Raw genomic sequence first — 19,788 nt, 5'->3', positions numbered from 1 at the left:
GGCAAATCACCTCTAAGAAACAGGGAAACAGTTCCAGTGGCGGTGAGGGGACAATTACCCCATCTACCCTCAGAGCATCAATTATGATTTCACACCTTATGAAAGGTTTGTCCACACATCACCCTTGGCCAGCGAGGGAGGCATGTAGAATACCAGGGGATGAGTCAGCACAACTCCCAGGTGTCACAACAATAATTTCATTTGGAAAGGTTATAAACTCTCAGGGATTGTAAGAAGCCGATGCCACCGATGTGGAGAAGATGACATAATTAGACAAATGTCTACATTAACGCCTGGTCAAGTAAATCACACTGAAGAGGAATACTTGACCATCTACAGCCTCTGTGAAATGTTGGGTAACTCAAGACCTGAGGATCTCTGGCAGCCAGCTGTCTTCTACTGTGCTGATTTATATAGTGTAATTTTATGTGTATGTAATACATGTTTTTAAAAAAATGACGTGTGCATCATTGACTTTTTTAACCTTTCAATTAACTTGTTATTTCAGCCTGGAACCAAGTAGATTACAAGGGGCAGGTGGCCAGGTATGATTGAGAGCGACTGATTTCTTTGGCAAAGCCAAGACTAAGAAGTAGGGTATCAGGGAATGATGTCACTTGTGCCTTGTTGTGTGCTTGGGGCCCCCACTCTTCCTTGGACACAGCTCGAGTTTTGTTGACTAGGGAATAAAACTCTACTGCACTGAACTCAAACTGTTTCCAGTGCCTGATTTAAGGCTCCAGTTTATTTCTCTATTGGTGTATTGGAAATATTAATGGTGACGCAGAGGACTGGACTTAGTCTCTAGTCTAATCCTGGACTTGAGGACCAATCATTAAAACTGGCGAGCCAGCCGGGAGAGGAAACAGGACTGAAGGAACACAACGCCTGGACGGATCAAACCTGCATCTCAGAACCAAGGCCACCACAGCTAGTGTTGGAAGGAACAACTCTGTACTAATGAAGGTGCGGTAGCAACTACCACAGTGCCTTTTTGGGCATTGCTGAGGGACTGGTCATAGCGGGCAATAAATCCACAGCTCTGTGTCACTGTAATTTTCAGAAAAGTGGAGTGAGAGACCGGTGAATTTGGTAGCATAGTTGAAGTCCCCACAAAAGACGGATCAGACGAGCTGAAATGTATGCCTATAAGAAAAATGGTTAAAACCTGGAGTGATTGCAGGAAAATGACTGTAGTAAGGACTGCAGCGGGAGACGACTCAGAAATTGTTAAATCAATTGCAAACAGTGCTCAACAGGCAGACACCGGGGCCAGAGTGGTGAAGTAAAACAGGATGTTGACTCCACTAGAGCTGGTAATAAAACAGCAACCTGATTATGAGAAGCAGATAGCCAACTCTGTATGAAACAATGGCGCAAACACAAGAGGAAAACTACAGTGGCCAAAAGACAGAACATTCCAAGCAGCCCATTGTAATGAAGTAGAGGCCAACATAAAACTACACCTGCACACTCAGCTTGATGAGTAGCTTGTATTTTTGTCATAAGACAATGGTGTCCATGTTGTTTCACTGAAGCACCATTGAGTCTGAGGAGAAACCACCTCCGTCCCCAACTTCTTCTCTGAGGTCTGAGTAGAAAACAGCTGGGCAGCTGGGCCAGGCAGGGAGTGTGCATGGGCCACTTTTATGGGCCTGGTGCTTGTACAAAGAAAGTATGGCACCTGACAGCTTGCACTGATAGTCATCACATTAACAACATCAACAGGAAGTGCTGCTATACCCACTGCCCCACATTGACACATTTACACAGGCCGCTAACACCGCAGGTGCCAGTTGGTTTGACTTCCTGGTGATCTGTTGTTATTCTATGTGGGTCAGTGTTAGACAGTCAGACAGCCTGAATGGGAGAAGGTGTCTGCAGCAGATTTGTTAGACGACCTGGTCCTTTTATATCATGATGGGAACTGAAGAAGTATATGAGCTGCCTGCTACTACTACCCCAATTTTCTTGTCTGAGCTCAGTTGTAAGATTTTTCACAGTGATTAGGACTTTTCAGTAGTTTAGCGATGAATTAGTATAAAACAATGTTTGCCTCATTTAGTTAAATATGTGAAAAGATTTACTCTGTTGGTAACAAAGTAAGTTGTATGCATTGACCTTAAATGAGGTTTGGCAAAATGTGATAATACCCTCTCAGTGAAAATGGGTCCTAATAGCCTACTTCTCCTCACCTCTTACAAAATCAGTAAAACAATTTTAATTGTTGATGGAAAGGAATTTACTTGTGCATGCATTAGCCAACAGATTTCTTTATTTAATAGTCAATTATAATCAACAGTTAGCGGTAACCTGTCACTACTGGATGGTTTTCTCAATAACCTGAAGGTTGCCTTTATAATAAAAAATTATAGGGGCTGAAAAAAAAGCAAACAATTAAATGTGTAAATAAAAAAGCGAGACAATACAAGACAGGTAAATATGATAGTGCTTTGTTGTGGCTTTAGTGTGCAAAAGGAGGAATTTCTAGTGTGGGTGTTCGCAGATAGGCTGCCCAAAATGTAGGCCTAGGCTACATGTCATTCATCACCCACGCAGAGGCTACAATTCAGGTGGTTTCCCGCTCTAGTTTCACATTAACCTTGTTTTATCAATGAACTTGTTTTTTTTCTCCCTTTTTTCTTTCTTTTACTAAATTAGACTCAGGCATGATTTTACTGTAGTTTCACTGCCTTAGTTTGACACAGAGAAATTGGTTTGCTGTCCTCTGTCCCTATTTGGTTCTCACTCTTTATCTTTGGTGGTCTCTCTGATTGCAGATGCTGTTCAGTCTCAGACGGGAAAAAAAAACTGTCCTGGTGTAAGGACAGCTACAAAAAAAGTATCACCATTAAATTTCAAATTGGCAAAACTTCAGTCCAGTTGTGGTTGTTTTTAATCTGTAAACATACCCATTCACCAGCAGATGGTAGCAATGCCACATCGCAAAAGTTACAGTGGAGTAGGCAGACCACTAGCAGAGGGAACTTTAAATTACAAGTTTCTTAAAAAAATAAAATAAAATAATTAAAACTGACAAAGAGTGGAAGAAAACAATTTTTTAAATGTATTATAATTGCATAGGCTATGTGTTTTCTCATAGAGTGTGTGTGTTTTCAGACTCAATCACGGATCTGAATCTACTAGCCGTCCTGACTCCGTTTCTCTGACATCGACTTTTTACGTCTGTTTGTAGTTTTTATGTCTCTCCCTCTGGTTTTGGTTTTGAACGAGGACGTCGAGGAAATCCCGGAACTACAAACAAAAGTGTCCCACTTGGGGGGTTTTCAGACTCTTAAGGTAACTATTTAATCCACTTTTTTTTGTCAATAGTGGCAGCTAATATATTATTTAACATTGTTTTTATTCATTTCCGGTGAAGAGTTTGGTTCACGTTCCGAAGACGACGTTTGTCTAGTTGCCCGTCCCAAAGTTTTGTAAACGTGAGGCGTTAGCTTAAAGTTACATCTTTGATCCTGTGTTTTGAAAGTAATGCATGAGTGAGCCCCCACGCTCCACTCATTCATTTGGGCTTCTGGGTACATTTGCATAATAGTTTGACAGCGTACAGGTGTTGTCGTCTTATTGTTATGAGTTTCTCTGAGCTGTTATTGTGTTTAGCAGGGATGGCCACGGCGCCTCAGTCTTTACTTCACATGAGGCCAGCTGACCTCATCAAAAAGGAGCCGCTGGACTACGGAGGGTTTGGAGATGTTTACCTGTGCTACCACGTTACCCTCGGCCAGGTGGTGTTGAAGACTATGTACACGGGCTCTCTTCGAAACGAGTGAGTAACGTTAGGCTACTCAATAACTTAGGCTATCTGGCAGGACGCTGGGTATTCCCCCTTGGCCCTGTTGGTAACTTGAATCATGTGTCTGATTCTGACAGGACAGCAGAGCCAGAGTCTGCAAACTCACTGAGACTGATTTATGTTTTCTTAACAGGAAAAAGACAACAACTTATTATTACAAGATTTAGATGGGGGAAATGCTTATTGTGCTGAATAACTGAGAGCAAGGTTTGGTGTTTATAGAAATGGGTGTTTAATGCATAAGCAGGGATTTCTGTTTTACACACTTCCTTTAAAATGGAGACTAGACATGTTGATTCATCTGAAAAGCGGATGTTGAGGCAACGTCCGTTTTTCAGACCACAAAAGCAACATGGTAAACAACAATAACAATAACATTTACATCAAAAACTCATTCATCACCATATCAGGGCTGAACAAATAATGGGAATATATTATCAAAATCTCAGAATGACCAGACATCCAAATTGTTGCAGCTGCAATTTCTTTGAAAAAAATTAAATGCCTCACAGCTTGCCATAAATGCAGCATTATGAGTTGGTGAAAAAATAAATAAATCTACCTCCATGTCTCAAAAATACAAAAATTATCATTTGTATATTTCTTTTACCTAAAAATAGGTTTTTACTTATTTTCCCTAACTCCATCTCAAAAATCTAAAACAGGGTTTAGGCTAGGCCTATATGTTTTCACTTCCTGATTTCCTACATGTACTGTAAGGATCCACCCAGCTTTTTCATTTTACATACCTACATCTTTTCTTTGTTTGATAATAGCAGGGTGTTGATTTCTGTGGTGACTTGTCTGCCCTTGTCCAGATGTTGACAGACAGCTGAAACGCATTTCCAAATATCGATAGTGACGATGCATTTAATGTGGATCAGTGGTGCAAGTTAACGCCACTTTGTCTGGCAGTTTCTCACTGTGTTTGCTTCACTTTCCAGGGACAGCAAAAAGTCACTGCTGGCCGAGGGGAACATCATGGCAAGTCTCAACCACGAGCGAGTGGTGAAGTTGCTGGGTGTGATCATGGAGGACAGGGACTGCTCACTCGTTATGGAGCTCATCCCCAGAGGCAACCTGCTGATGATGCTGGAAACGGTCAGCAGGATTAAAGTTCATTCACATCTGCAACATCTGTAGTTCCACTTTAAATATCTCAGGATTAACACACTGAACTCTCCCTGATCCTATAGGTCTCTGTGCCAGTGTCCATCAAGGGCAGAATCATTTCAGAGATTTTGGAAGGGATGGTGTACCTCACAGACAGACGTGTCATACACAAAGACATCAAGCCAGATAACATTTTAGTGGACAAGGATTTCCACATAAAGGTACATTACGCATGAGTGCCTATGACTCATTTTATGTATCTTACAGCATGAATCATTGTAGTCTGATTTACCGTTTCCGTTGTTTTGTCAAGATTGCCGATCTGGGCCTAGCTACTTGTCAGACATGGAGCAAACTCACAAGGGAGGAATCTCGCAGGAGGAGTCGTGTTGGCCTATCAGCTGGGCCAAGAGGTGGTGGCACGCTGAGCTACATGGCTCCTGAGCACCTGGAGAGCATACATACAGTCTCCACTGAGAAGTCCGATGTGTACAGCTTTGCCATCGTGGTTTGGGTCATTCTCACAGGCAAAGAGCCATATGCAAGTGAGTTGGGATGCTAAAACATGCTCTAAAACACGTCTTTATGACAAAACGTGTTATATCCATACATGTTTAAACAATGTGGCCTGAAAATGGGGCCTTAACTACACTGCATAAACCTCAACCAAAGTCTCCTTTTTTATTTTCAGATGCCAGAAGTGAAGATCACATCAGCCAGTGTGTTCGTAAAGGTGACCGACCAGCAATCGACCTCATACCAGAGGACACGCCTGAAAACATCATTCAGCTTATGAAGAGTTGCTGGAGTCACGATCCGCAGCAACGACCAACATTTAAGGGTATTCTTCGTGTGTTTGTGTGTGTGTGTGTGTGTGTGTGTGCATTATGCAGAGCAGGTTATTTAAGAGCTAATGGAAATGAGATCACACAGGTGTAATTGCTTGATTATTACCTTTTATCAAATTATACAGATCAGACTTCATGGGCTTTACAATAGAGATTAATTCTACAATCTCATGGTTCATCAATTTCATGAGCTTGTGTCAGAGGAGTCGATTTTCAGTCCCCAAAATTGAGGATTTTCAGGACACCAGCTTGGTGCTTTTGCTCTCAGCTGGTCTTGAGTGTTTGACACTTTGTTGTACAAGATGTAAACCTTCTTCCTCAGATTTCAAACCAAGTTATCCAGTCAGTACTTGACAGTTTAATATGTGGAGCTTCTTGTCATCTTATTCCATCCTTTTTTCCTTTTCCTGCAGAGTGCTTTGACTCGTTCCTTCCTTTCTACAAGGAAAAGCTTGAACCACATGTAGAGGACGATTTAGTTCATCTGAGGGTAAATATATATATACATATATTTCAGGGTTTGATATGGTAATAATGTATATATGATATGTGCATAAATAATATGCACAGCGAAGACACTAAGCAGTTGATTTGAAGGCAAGGCAAGGCAATTTTATTTGTATAGCCTGTTTTTACAAACAGTTTGTCTCAAAGGGCTTTACATGGCATCATAACAACATCCTCTGCCCTTAGACCCTCACATCCACTGAGGAAAAACTGAAGTCCAATAAATACAATTATACACTGATCAGGCATAAATGTGACGAATTAGGCCCACGTCACACTTGCTCAAATCCTTACGCTTGCCCATTTTTCCTGCTTCTAACACATCCGCTTTGAGGACAAAATGTTCACTAGCTGCCTTATATACCCCACCCACTAACAGGTGCCATGATGAAGTGTTATTCAGTGGTATTCACTTCACCGATCAGGCATAACATTATGACCACTGGGGGTGTATGTTATTTCAGCATTCACCATGTGATTTTTTTTTTCCCTACAGAAATTATATGAAGGGCCAGATGACCTTGTTGAGAAGATGAAATCTTTATCAATGACCAATGAATGTTTTTCAGGAGGTGAGCACCCTAATGTCCACTTCTTCATGCTGCATTACAATTGTTTCCCTAAATGTTCAGAAAGCTTGAAAAATTGCCCAGAAGGACTGATTAGCTTTATTGCTGTACTCCTCTGCTCACCTTGCAGATTGCCCAGCTCCTTTGGTGAGTTCAGACAGAAGTGTCTCTGTGCCAGTTGAAGCCAGTATCGAGGACCTGCATGACATCCAGTATGAGCCATCCATGGGGTCTATTCAGACAGATGCAAAGATGGTCAACAGCAGCTCAGCTTTGGATGAGAAACTGCAACGGGAGCTGCAGTACCACAAATACGGTAGCTATAACTGTGAGAGCCAGCCTGACCCTGCTGCTAACTGCTACAACCACAGCAGCTCAAATCCTTTCCTGCCAAACAACATAAGCACAGACCACAACGTAAGGCAACCAGAACAAGACAAAGCCTCCGTGTCCACTGTCCATTCCTGGACTAAAGCTGAGCCAGTACAGCCCACCAGCCAGGAAGAGACGTGGTATCGCCCCACCTCTGGTCTCTATGAGTCCATGAACTCTACCACACCCACTCCGTTGCACTTGCCGACGTCTTCCAGCACTCATTCACTACCACAGTTAAACCAGCAGCATCCACATTCCCACTACGACCGCCAGCAGTCCTGGCCTATCTCTGACGTCCCCCCTGGACGTCTCTTGAGCTCCTCCAAGAGCTGCATGCAACCAGACCCAGGTACGAAACTCAGGCCTGAGGAGTTCATAGCTTCGACTGAGATGTACTGGGATGATATTTAAAGTGTGTTTGTTCTGTGCTTCTTCCAGCATCTGTTTTCATTCAGAATGCCAGAGGGATCCAGATTGGAAGCAACAACACAATGTCTATCAGAGGTTATGAGTCCACCCATAGTTTATCACCTGCTAACAGCTTGTCTAACCTCAAAGACGGCATTCTGAAATATGGTAAACCTTAACAACACTTTTTCATATAACATACAGTATGTAATAATATGTCTGTACACTGCAGTTTGCAAACACAAATGTTCGTCCTCTAACCTCCATCTAACAATTATTGTCATTGTAAAGTAATCTACAGTTAATTTTGATGATTATTATCATCATAAGAATCATCATTTCCACTATAAAATGACGAATGAAAAATGTCCAGATTCCCAAAGAAGATCTTAAAATTCCATGTTTTATCTGATCAATGCTCCTGGACTAACAGATATTTAAATTTTCTATCATCATATAACAAAGGAAAGCATAAAAACTTCACATTTTGAGGCTGTTAATCACAGTGTTTGATATTCAATATTCAATTATCTTTCTCCCTCTCAGCTATTCTACTAATCTACTAATCCACTAATCCGCATATATCTTCAGCTCTGATGGTTCTTGATAAGTATGCAATTTTGGATGCAAATCAGATGAGCAGTGGAGGCACATCACATAGCTGTGATATAATTCAGTATTTTCTGGTTCAACAAACAGTACTGCACATGAAATAATTCTTTGACATTTATCACTGCCTTATATATATATTTACCTCCACTGTGTCATTCAGAGGACCACCCTGTGACTGAGGAGCACCTGGATCTGCTGAGGGACAACATCGGGTCCAAATGGAAGCGCTGTGCCCGAGTCTTGGGTCTGACCAGCGTGGAGATAGAGACCATAGAGCACGACTACTACCGGGACGGCCTCCCAGAGATGGTGCACCAAATGCTGGAGCGCTGGAAGATGAAGGAGGGAAGTATCGGCTGCACCGTTGGGAAGCTTTGTCATGCTCTGTCAGGACACATAAAGGTAGATGTCATCCAGAAAATATTGGACAGTTGCCGTTCTTCTTCCCCGAGCTCATAACCCTTTTATTTTCACCTGACAGACTTGCCTCTTTCTCATAAATGACTTTAAACTATAGTTGCCATTTCAACCAAAATGTAAAAAAGGTATTGGATAACTAGTAGATGACTGACATTGTCTTGTAGTATCTCCCTCTGATGAGACGATCACTTGTATTCAACAGCTGAATAGTTTAAAAGCTCTCTTCTCCTTTCAATTTACTGTAGCTCTTACTACCCAGCTAATCTTAATCAAGTGATTTAATTCAAAATCTGTGTTAATTTTTTTAATTGCAAACCAAAAAATCAAATCCACCTTTTAATTATTTCTACCGTGTCCTAACTGGATGCAATGCGAGCGAGCGTCCGACAATCGCGTCACATCTGACGCTCTCTGTCCACACTGAATCCGTGCGTCTGTTGGAATGGAAGCACATCAGCTGTACCGTCCGCTCGTCACATGGATGTATTATCAGACTAGAGACGTAACTACCCGGTTAAAAGATGGGAGTTGTGCCTTTTAAACGGAAAACAAGTTTCTTGGAATACTATATACAGCCAACGGCAAGTTGTAGCCTATCTATAGTGTAGGAACACGAGTAGCAAAAACATAATGAAGGGTTTTCTGTAACATTATAAGACAGCGCACCGCCCCCCGCCCAAGATGAATGAAGAGGCTATTAAAAAAAAAAAGTCCACTAGTCTCCTTGAAGCGGCCGTTATGTGTCGCACACATGGGGTGAGCAGCAGAGCGGCCGCACCGTGACCGCGGTCCGCTCCAACTGCCTAGTGTCCCCATTGCGCACCACGCGTCTTATCAGTCACTTGTCCAAGTTCTCCTTTACTTATCTTTTTCGAGACAACACTCATTCTCTCTCTCTCTCTCTCTTTTTTTTTTTTTTACCGGCGGTGTCAGCTGATGTGCCTGTCTGCAGCAACCCAAACAAATACACGTGTTGACTGGCTCTATTCCAGCCACATGATTGGTTCGGCGTGGTGGAAATCTCAATATCATTGGTTATTGGTATTGTCTGCCAAAACATGGATGAATGAAACCTATTGACCACGTCTCATATTTCTATTGAAGAAAAGTTATTTCACAATTTATAGGCTACTGTTTTATCGCCCAGCCCTGGTGGGCTATTGTCCCCCTCCTACCTGGGAAACAGGAGGGAGACACAGCTCTAACTACACAACACCGACAAGCACCGAGAGCTGCGTGTTGCAGTGACATTATAAGATTAAAAAAAAAAAAACAACAACCCGCAAATAATAAGCCGACGAAAAGATGCAATTTGCCACTTAATTTCTTGTCGATGTGTTATTTGCGGGGGATCTGGTGACGGTGGAGGATCCACAAGCGACAGAAATAGAAACGGGGCGTCGGCTCTAAACGTCGCGTCGCGCCGCATCGCGCTGCGTCGCTCGCGGCCAGTTAGGACATTACAATAGGAAACCATTAATTTAGCAGCTGTCGCTCGCTCGTGTTGCATCCAGTTAGGACACGGTGTGGACACGGTTACAACATGCCTGTTACTGTATGTATGTGTGTTATGACGAAGTATTGCAAAAGTGATTCTTTTTTTCTTTTTGTACTGCCTTGTCAAGATTATGAATTTGAATATGAATTGTGACGTTTTAATGAAATACCGTTACTGTAGCTTTACCTGAGGGTTTGGGTATTTTTACAGAATCATGAAGCCATATTCACAGACAATCATGATGTGTGATAAACATTTATTCCAGACAGACACAAACATAATGGCTAATGCACTGTTTCCCGAGTGACCATTTATCTTTTCTTGTTGTGACCCCAAAAAAAGTCAAACTGAGATTTGATGAGACGCATGTTGACAGTGAAATGAAAGGTATATAAGTTGCTAGTTAGCTACTTGAATTATCAGTGTGGATTTATGATGTAATGATTATTACATTATCTCACAACTGCACGTTTTGGGTGACGAGATACATTTATCTTGGAGGTTTCATGACATAAATTCATTGACTGAATGGGCTGATTATCACAGTGTTGATACAGCTCACTACGCAGTATGTGACTAATATGTGTCAGTATCACATAAATGAACTTTCACAGACGTCATCAAATATGGAACCACTGGAAAGCCATTATGACATGTTTTGAATAAACTGTTTGTACATATGTTTCTAAAACTCTAAAAGTGTGAATGTAATTTATTGAACATTTAAGCTAAACAAGAAGTCAGAAAAACTACAATCTACACTGTAGAAAACTCTTTTACTATGATGATTAAGAGTTTTGTCTTCCTGCACAATGTAGATTTCTATTCCACAGACTAGAAATATAAGCATTTTTTTTCTCCTTCAGTGTCATTGAAAAGACGGTTTGAAATCACATTTTAATTAATCTTTTAATGGATTACAGATGTGATGATAGTATGTTTTTATCAATCAAATGATGATATTTTTTGCATGGTGAGTTTAATAATCTCCTTGGTGAATACAATAATCTAAATCCCTTCATGCCATTAAGGATTAATGATAAGATTCTGGGGCCCAAGTGTTTCCGGCTTTCTGTTTTCTTAACAGTAATTGAATCCATTTTTTCCTAAATCAGATATAAAGATGCTGCAACCCTGGCACCCTGTTGATCGATAGATAAAATCTAATGAACTTCTCTAGTTCATCAAAAGCAGTATAGCTCACAACATAGGACATACACCAGAAACAAGTAATTAAAAAGGCAAAACTGATATTTTAATTAGATTAAATGAAATAGCTGACCCATGGTATCAGCTAATGCAAAGAAAACATTTCTTTGGAGCAGCTTGGAAACTGAAACAAAGATGGATTTGGTCCTGAGTTCTTGTCCAAATCCCGTTCCAATCATGTTCACGATATACAGTGGATTATCCCACAATAACAGTTACAGACAGCACAAACGGCATAGTACACTACAGTACATGAATTACCATATCTACAGTTATATCACCTGTCTTATATTGGTTTGTTTTAATTTGTCATTCTTCCCTTTCTCTCTGTTGTAGTAAAATAAAAGTTTATAGCTGTTACATAATCAAGTAAATAAATACTCTATTTTCATTGTACAAATACTACAAAAAAGAATGACTTGAAGTTCTAATAACACAAGACTGTCATATAACAATGTCATTTTCCAGCAGTGTTGTTTTCTACCCAGTGTGTACACAGATAATTGAGTAAGCACCATAAACTAAATTCCTGCATTTGTCAAATGTAAACAATATTTGGGCTGGCATAGTAAAGGAAGTGTAAATGAGATGGCTATCAGTTCTCACATTCACATTCAGGGTATATTGCTATGTGATTATTAACCAAAACCAGCACCATTTAGGCCTGACCAGTGGATATTATCAAATCTTATACCCTCTTTCACAATAAAGCCATGATGAGGACAAACCAGTGCAGTGAAACTCTAGATACAAGTGAACCATCTGAGAACGAAAGCAATATTAGTGACTGTCGTACCTTGTTCCCAGACGGTGTAATTCCCTGGGATTGAAGTCAGGTTTCACTAAGATTAATACAAGCAGCAAATGACTTGGTGACCGGTAAAAATAATATCAAACATTTTAATTAGGTCCACAAGTATTTGCACAGCACTTGTCAAAAAAAAAAAAAAAATTGTTGAAAGAACAGAATGTCAGCTTTAATTCGAGGATACCATTAGCCGCAGGGGAAGAAGATATTTTTAAAAACACATTTCAAATGGCAAGTTATATTTTTGAATATCCTGCTCTTTCAAATGCCGCTTCCTAGTATTAGTGATGGGATCCTACATGACCACACTGTTTTTTTCCCCCAACATTAAAAAGATTATCACCTAACAGATTTCTGTTATGTTTATGTAAGTGTACTGATTTTGTAGTGGGTGAGAAAAAAGTGGCTTGTTTCTCTTTCACCATTTAGGATATAGCAAAATTTGAATCTCAATTGTAGGTGTAATAAATAACACCTAAACCTTAAACTATAAGATAAATAGAAGTACTTTTATTGTAATTATTTAGTCATTATAAATATTAGAAGTTACTCTCTATCCAGCCTCACCAAGCTAATGTGAATGTAAAATTCAAGCACCTCATTAAATCCAAGATTACACAGAGACATACAGTATATCTCCAGTTGGAGGATGGTAGTATTTCTTCAAGGAATATCTGAGGCAGCACAACATTTTTCTAAGAAATCCCATTTGCAACATCTAAAAACGTGAAGGTAACATTTGTATATGCGTTGTAAACAAAACACCTTCCATCATAAATAGTCAAAGTTATGCATGGAGGGCAATAAAGAAAATAGGTAAGTTACATGGCTGCTGCCCAAATACTTTGGGAGTATATGGTTTGTTCCTGAATAATTTTTCCTGAAATTAAAGAACATGACCTGCAAAATATGTCCCAAGATATTCTGTAAACATTATTCTATAAATTGGTTGAAACATCAGGGCCAGGCCACTTTTGCATGCCCAGGGACCATCTCCAAATTAATGTGGAGGTTGTCTATTTCTGAAGTCCTTTTTGCGCACATAGTGGCCAGCAGAGACTTCTTGTGGCACACGCTTTGAGTCTTCTGCATATGCGTTTGGGGAACTGGTGTGTCTTGATCCTTAGATGAATCGCCATTAGCAGCTGGGTTAGTGACACCACACATCTGAGGGTAGTGTCTGAAGCATTCAAAAGCATCCTTGCACTTGTCACAACTGTGACCCCCTGACAGAGCCACAGGGGGCTGAGCAGAGGAGTTGGAGGAGGGGAACTGGTTGGTTTGTCTGTGGATTGTGCGAAGTCTGACTCTGATCTCTGGCTTGGAGCAGCACTTCACCGGGCCCTGGAGGCAGAGGCAGCTCTTCAGACACGCATGGCACAGAACACCCATGTCCCTGCGCATCATCCTGCGGAAGTTTGGCCTAAGCATTAAGTAGATGATGGGGTTGTAGATGGTGGAGGACTTTGCAAACATGGCTGGCATGGCAAATGCCAGAGGAGGAATGTTCTCAATGTGTCCAAAAGCTGCCCACATGGAAACCACAGCGTAGGGACTCCACGCTGCGAAGAAACCGATGCAGACAGCAACACTTAGCTTGAAGGAAAAAGGGCAAAAGAAGGAAAGTTATTTTTAAAAGAATACATTTTGAGGAAACTGTTCTAGATGTTGTGTATTTCCCCCATAGCAGTACATTTCAAAATTAATTTTCTCATTGTAAATAAATCCCATGATTCAACCAAAATCACCAATGTATTCATCTGGTTTCCCTGGCTCTTAATAATCCCCCTTGTTTTTACTATAGAGTGAATATACTATTTAATGTTTAAAAACCATCAGGAAGCTTCCTAAAACATATGGACACTGAGTTTCATCAGTCATTAGTCAAACTAGAATAAATTGTGTATTTGTTTGGGACTTTTTTTTTTGTCGGCGGATCAATACACAATCAGTGCCTTAGAGAGCATTTTCATGAAAGAACATTACATCTTTTACAAGAAGGTGGCGTATTTGTTAAATAGTTAGTAGTTAATAGTAAAGACAAAAATTGAACTACAACATCATGTTTTCCAACACAAATGAGCGTGGACCAATGTAGGACCAATTCATTGTTGACTTTGGTGCTCTTGTTGGATTTAGTGACAATGAGACAAATGTTAAGTATTGATTTTATTAAAGGGATGAGATAAAAACGAAGTCACGGCTGTCTAGTATGGCTGACTCTCACCGTTATGGAGAAGAGTATGATGATGACCATTTGTCAGCTAAGGCAGGAGCAGCTTCTCATCCATCACAGTGCAACCAGAGCCAATTTCTGCTAATGAGAAGCTGCATCACTAGAGGATCTATTGAGGTCACTGCCAATTTCTTCAACAAATGGAGGAATGAGGAACCCTCTAGAGAGCTCTGGTCTCTAAGATGGTGCTTTGATATTTACCCTTGAACCCCACATTATCTGGATAACTGTGCGGTGTCAGTACAGTTCGAACTCATTGGCACCTCCTTCCCTTGATTTATTTCGAAGGTTCTGATTCACACAGATTGGTTGTGCAATCTTGTTTTGTTTTGTTTTTTGCTAAGGTTTGTGCAAGTAATCATAAGTATTAGTCTGGCACTGAGTTGAATTTCAGACGTGGCTATATTTTTGTCTGTGGGTGTGTATGTTCTGCATGTAGTTGAAAGGGTGCACTGGATTAATGATACTCTTCTGGGTTGTGATTATATGTAGACACGGTAATGATGAGGGCAAGAAGTGTGGAGAGGTGAAAAGAGATCGAGAGATTGGAGCAGAGTGCAGAAGCTGTAAAGCAAAGCTCAAAAACTCTTGAAAGAATTATTCTTAGAAAATTTTATCTTTAGGTCAGTATTTATAATTCAGACTAGCAGAACGTGTGAAAGCAATTAATAGGATATGAACCCAGCGGTATCTCTGGCAGTGATAATTAGAGTATACCTTCCTCTTACCTTGACAATGATTGTCTGGATGCTGCTCATGTGGGTCTGCCTCGATGCATGTTGCTCCATAGTCTTGCGGGATGCATGCACTGTAATCAGGATGCACGTATAGGATGCTACGATAACACAGCACGGAAGGATGTAGCAGAAGACGAACAGTGCCACAGTGTAAGAGCGTGCTGTGCTGTGCTGATTGGACAAGCGCCAGTCGATGCAACAAGCAGTGCCGTAAGGCTCTGGTCCATATTCCCCCCAGTGGGCCAGAGGAGAGCAGGCAAACAATAAGGCATAGACCCAAGCACAGCCAATCAGCAGACGGCCATGAACAGAGCTGAACCTGTTTCCTGTGAACACAGATCGGATTAATATTTTATTGGTCATGTAGTTGGCACAATTATAATACTTCTGATTTGCCAAAATATGTATGCTACAATAGGAAATCTTTAGGTTGTTTGATAACTCTGGTTTTCTGAGATGTGTATCCAGAAGCACTTCAACTTCAACTGGAAAGGCTACATTCAAATGGAGGGCAACGGCCTTCTCCCACAGAGAGGGAGATAGCCTGTTCATTTTTAATAGGAATGACAGCTCAGGCTTTTGAACAGGAAGCTATTCGGGGGGTTGTCCTTATTTGTGCTGGTGTGAAGAGATGAAGTAGTTGAAAGATGGACTTCATCCTATAGAAAGTTCAAATGTTGAATACTTGGCGAGTTAATACCTTTATATTTAGAAAGGTGAATTCCCACATTTCTGGACATCATTATTATTTGTAGTTTCCTCAGTTCAGTTCAGTCAATAAATAGTCAGTAAATATTCCATGTTTACTTTCATTGATTACGGAAGTGGCCTAAAAATAATTCACCTACATTTTTCTTTAAAACTTTTTTTTTTTTTTAATGAATACTGTTTCTAATTGTTCTTCTTATTAAGGATGTTGTCAAGAAACACTCCTTCTTAAGGTCAAACAGAAGGCCCCATTGCACTGCATCAACCAACATCACAAGTAAAGCTTATTGAGTGCAGCTCCTGGACTTGTCATTCATCAAAGAAAGGCTAATGAGCAGCACTTCACAGGGGGATTATCATTTTCTTTTCCTCTACAGATAAATCAACAATCAGCCACGTAGGGATGTGATAGTTAATCCTGTGTCATTTCAATGAGAAAAAAACACAAAAAACATCTTCTCTGATGACTTACCATAGAATGGGTAACATACTTTCACAAAGCACACCATGCTTAGCAGGGTTAGAGTGGTCAGACTGCAGATGCCGAACAACATACCACAAAAAGCGTATATGGAGCACACTGTTTTCCCATACAGCCACCTGTGTGGGAGGGAGAGGGGGTGTGAGAAAGAAAAAGAGGACAGTGCAAAGCAAAGACAGAGAGGAAAGATCAATGAGGGAGAAGGTGAGAGAGGGAAAAGAGGAGAGCAGCATTAGCAGTGCACTTCATATCTGAACTCACAGGAAGCCGTACTGCTAACCAAGCAAATACTGTATATTTAAATAAGCCATGAAATTTGAAAGAGTGGCTGATTTGAAAGCAGTACCTATGAAGATTCTTCCTTACAGTGCACCTTTCATATGAAAGTGTCTCATTTTGAAGTGGTGAGACTTTGTCTTTACTCCTTTGCTTTGCTATACCTATTAATGCCACAGTCGGTGCTGGGTGTAGTACCTGTGGTAGAAGCTTGAAGTTATCGCCATAGGGTAAAGAGACAGAGTCAGGCCCAAGTCACTAACAGCTAAGTTGATAATGAAGTACTCAGCAGGTTTCAGGAGGTGCTTTTTCTTGTAGGAAACATACAGCAGTGTGCTGTTGCCAAACAGTGAACATACTCCTGCAGGAAAATAGGGTGAAAAGTGTCAAGGAGTTAGTTTTGCCTTATTTTAACACATTGCCTGAATCATTTTGCATCTTTAAAGCAACAAATTGATGATTTAGGATATACCCTCACTGGTTTTCTGTAGCGATCAGACAAGATTCCACTCTCTAATACATCTTATGAGACTATAAAGCAAGCAATCAGCTGGCTGTGCCTCGAGTTAAGTTAGTTTTTTTTTTTTTTTCCTTAAAACAGTGTGTGGCCTGCAGCTTCATTAAATACAAGGTTTGTCAAGTAGAGATACCAAGATCAAGATCATGATGAAAGTTAACCTAGTTATCTTTTTCAGTGCATGGTCCAGCTATAGAATCAATTGTCAGAGGCCTCTTATGTTGTTGTATAGGACCCACAGATAATAATATATAAACCGTTATGCGGAGATTACAGCTTTATGTGTATCTGTGCATTTCCCTGAGGAAGAAAACACATATACACATACACAATGTGGTAAATACAGATTCAACTATTGAGAGTATACAGTTGGTAATTGTGACAAGTGGAATTTCTGAGGATTTTACTCACCAAAAACAAAGTAGACCACAGCCACCGTTATATCCAGTGGCACAGGTATGTTGGAGAGGAATGCATTGTCTTCATCCAACAGCCCCATCTGAAAACAGTTCATCAGGAGCATTGTTAATGATTACTGGTCTTATACCTGTTTTTATTCTAATATTTTGCAGCTCAAATGAATGTCCCCACAGTAAGATACTTGAAAGTGATTTTCACAAATGACCCTTAAGTGCTGCACGTTAGACAAAAGGTGTTTTCACATGTAGCAAGCTCTCCTCTGTGGATGACTGTTTGTAGTGACGGTGTTGACTTTCTGCATTATTGTTGGTCAAAAGCTTTGTTCATGTGAGTAATTCAAGTTATTCCGTGCATTAAAATTCCTCGTTTCAGTTGTGAAACTTCACATTCACATCATGTGGGGAAAAAAAAGAAACTTCAATTTCTATTTGTAAGAATTATTGTGTTATCCTCTCATGTAGCATTAATTGACTGTGCTTTACACGCAATGGACTAATACATGAACAGGTCTTGCAGCTACCCATGTGATCACATTATCAACACTCTGTTTCCATGTCTTCATTCTGCTTCAGCAGCTAATGTCAGATAGTGACAGACTGACAGATCAATGGATGACGTGAGGTTCAATGAACAAGTGGTTTAATGACAGTTAACATGGAAATGCATTCTCAAGTGTTGTTCCTGTGACCACACACTTTACTGCATTTTCATTACCCTGAATATTGTAGTTAGTTTTCTACCACTGCAACAGACGTTTCAAGCCCAACTCCTACAAAGCATTTCCAATATGTTGTGTACATGATACACAAATGTCACTTATAGATTGAGATTTACAGCAGGTTTTCAATGCAGACTTGTATCATTCCTCACAGGCCACACATATCCTTTGAGCATTCGGAGAATTGTCACTTATTGTATCAGCACAAAGTTTATTTGCCTCAGCCCCCCTCAGCCAAATTCTACTGCTTTGATAGTCTTTAGATATTTTTTGTAATTTCTGGCACCAGATGGAAGATATTAAAAGCAATAACTGAAACAGCAGGAGAGTATGAATGATGCTCACCATCTTACTTAATGTGTGACCGTTGGCTGCTGAAACGCACAACACAGTTCTGCCAGAGAAAGTGTTCCATGGCTGCATGTGAATGTGTGTACTGTAAGGACTGTGTTGGTGAATTACAGCAGCCACGTGTATTAAAAAAAAAAAAAAAAAATCAGTATGGTCAGAGCAAGCTAGGGTCACAGTGTTACAGCCAGAACCAAACAAGGAAGAAACAAATTTACATTTTTTTTGTTATGTTAGGATGTGACTGTCCAAAAATGACACTTTGACATCCTCTCTTTTTTATATTGATGCTGTTACATCAACAACTTCAATTTTTTAATTTGTTAGCATCAGATTGATTATTTATCCCTTAAACAATCTTTAAATACCCACAAATGCACTGCCATAGTTTTATTTCCTACAAAAACAATAAATAGAAGCAAAAAAAAGTGCTTATTTGCATATTACTATAAAAATTAATCTAAACAGTCAAATGAATGAAACTGTCCTCTTGACCCTTTTCATTCTCCTCACACTGATGAACCTCTCTCATGACAGTCTGCATATTAAAAGGAGCCTATACTGTATGTACCCTTAAAAAACACAAGCATCAGGTGATTAAACACGATGCAGGCCCATAGATCTACCAGTCACAACTCACATCAATGTGCGCATTTTGGGTAAATAAACTGAATGGCTCCATGCATAAAGTGGCAAAAGTCATCCAAACGCTACAGCTCTATGGGCTGCTTCTAGCTGGATGTTTGAAAGCTTTATTAAAAAAAAATATATATATGTAACACAGCTGATCAATGCGGGTAACTGAAGAAAGATTGATCCGCGCCTCTGTCATGATATAAGTAAATTAATCCACCACCAAGACTTGATTACAAAATAAAAGCCTTACCTCGTTGAATAAGGGATGAACTACTTAAATCCACGTCCACTAGTGCGTTTCTTCATCCAGTCAAGGTCCCACTAAGTTTTTTCCTGGAAACCTGCCTCTGCCTCCAGATGTGGTCCCAGGGATGTTGGCTCCTCTCTCAGCAGCGCGCAGAGAGGCTGGATACTCCCCCACTGTACATCAGTGTGGAAACACACAGCAACACGCTTCACTACAATGAACCGGACCGGAGCTTCAGATCCCACAAACGGGGAGCTGCTCCGATCAATTAATGACGTCAATT

General features: G+C 40.4%; 2 protein-coding genes across 2 annotated transcripts; one reads left to right on the top strand and one right to left on the bottom strand.

The window, feature by feature from the left end:
* The first annotated feature begins 3,180 nt into the window (after nucleotides 1-3,180).
* On the top strand, nucleotides 3,181-8,976 carry ripk1l (receptor (TNFRSF)-interacting serine-threonine kinase 1, like). Its single transcript, XM_085805495.1, has 11 exons — nucleotides 3,181-3,300; nucleotides 3,625-3,787; nucleotides 4,759-4,915; nucleotides 5,011-5,148; nucleotides 5,241-5,472; nucleotides 5,619-5,768; nucleotides 6,189-6,265; nucleotides 6,779-6,854; nucleotides 6,982-7,575; nucleotides 7,665-7,802; nucleotides 8,407-8,976. Exons 2-11 carry the CDS (start codon nucleotides 3,627-3,629, stop codon nucleotides 8,703-8,705), a joined length of 2,022 nt encoding a protein of 673 aa, XP_085661621.1. The 5' UTR covers nucleotides 3,181-3,300; nucleotides 3,625-3,626; the 3' UTR covers nucleotides 8,706-8,976.
* Nucleotides 8,977-12,591: 3,615 nt separating this feature from the next.
* opn7a (opsin 7, group member a) lies at nucleotides 12,592-19,587 on the bottom strand. The gene is made up of 6 exons (XM_085804146.1): nucleotides 19,509-19,587; nucleotides 17,548-17,635; nucleotides 16,818-16,980; nucleotides 16,335-16,462; nucleotides 15,146-15,480; nucleotides 12,592-13,777 (listed from the first exon to the last, which is right to left on the bottom strand). Exons 2-6 carry the CDS (start codon nucleotides 17,633-17,635, stop codon nucleotides 13,139-13,141), a joined length of 1,353 nt encoding a protein of 450 aa, XP_085660272.1. The 5' UTR covers nucleotides 19,509-19,587; the 3' UTR covers nucleotides 12,592-13,138.
* Nucleotides 19,588-19,788: the final 201 nt, after the last annotated feature.

Source organism: Trachurus japonicus, chromosome 17, assembly GCF_045865225.1.
Source record: "Trachurus japonicus isolate A0001 chromosome 17, Traja_1.0".
In the NCBI taxonomy this organism is placed as follows: Eukaryota; Metazoa; Chordata; class Actinopteri; order Carangiformes; family Carangidae; genus Trachurus; species Trachurus japonicus.
The sequence above is the reverse complement of the archived record's forward strand: the minus strand, read 5'-3'. Positions and strand labels throughout refer to the sequence as shown.

Bases quoted from the DNA above. Each gene is read 5' to 3' on its own strand.
- ripk1l (XM_085805495.1), top strand. From the start codon at position 3,627: ATGGCCACGGCGCCTCAGTCTTTACTTCACATGAGGCCAGCTGACCTC. The intron at 4,916-5,010 runs GTCAGCAGGATT...CTGATCCTATAG, and splicing joins TGCTGATGATGCTGGAAACG to GTCTCTGTGCCAGTGTCCAT. The intron at 6,855-6,981 runs GTGAGCACCCTA...CTCACCTTGCAG, and splicing joins CAATGAATGTTTTTCAGGAG to ATTGCCCAGCTCCTTTGGTG.
- opn7a (XM_085804146.1), bottom strand. From the start codon at position 17,635: ATGGGGCTGTTGGATGAAGACAATGCATTCCTCTCCAACATACCTGTG. The intron at 16,463-16,817 runs GTACTACACCCA...CCTCCCACACAG, and splicing joins ACTTCAAGCTTCTACCACAG to GTGGCTGTATGGGAAAACAG. The intron at 15,481-16,334 runs GTAAGTCATCAG...CTGTGTTCACAG, and splicing joins AGTATGTTACCCATTCTATG to GAAACAGGTTCAGCTCTGTT.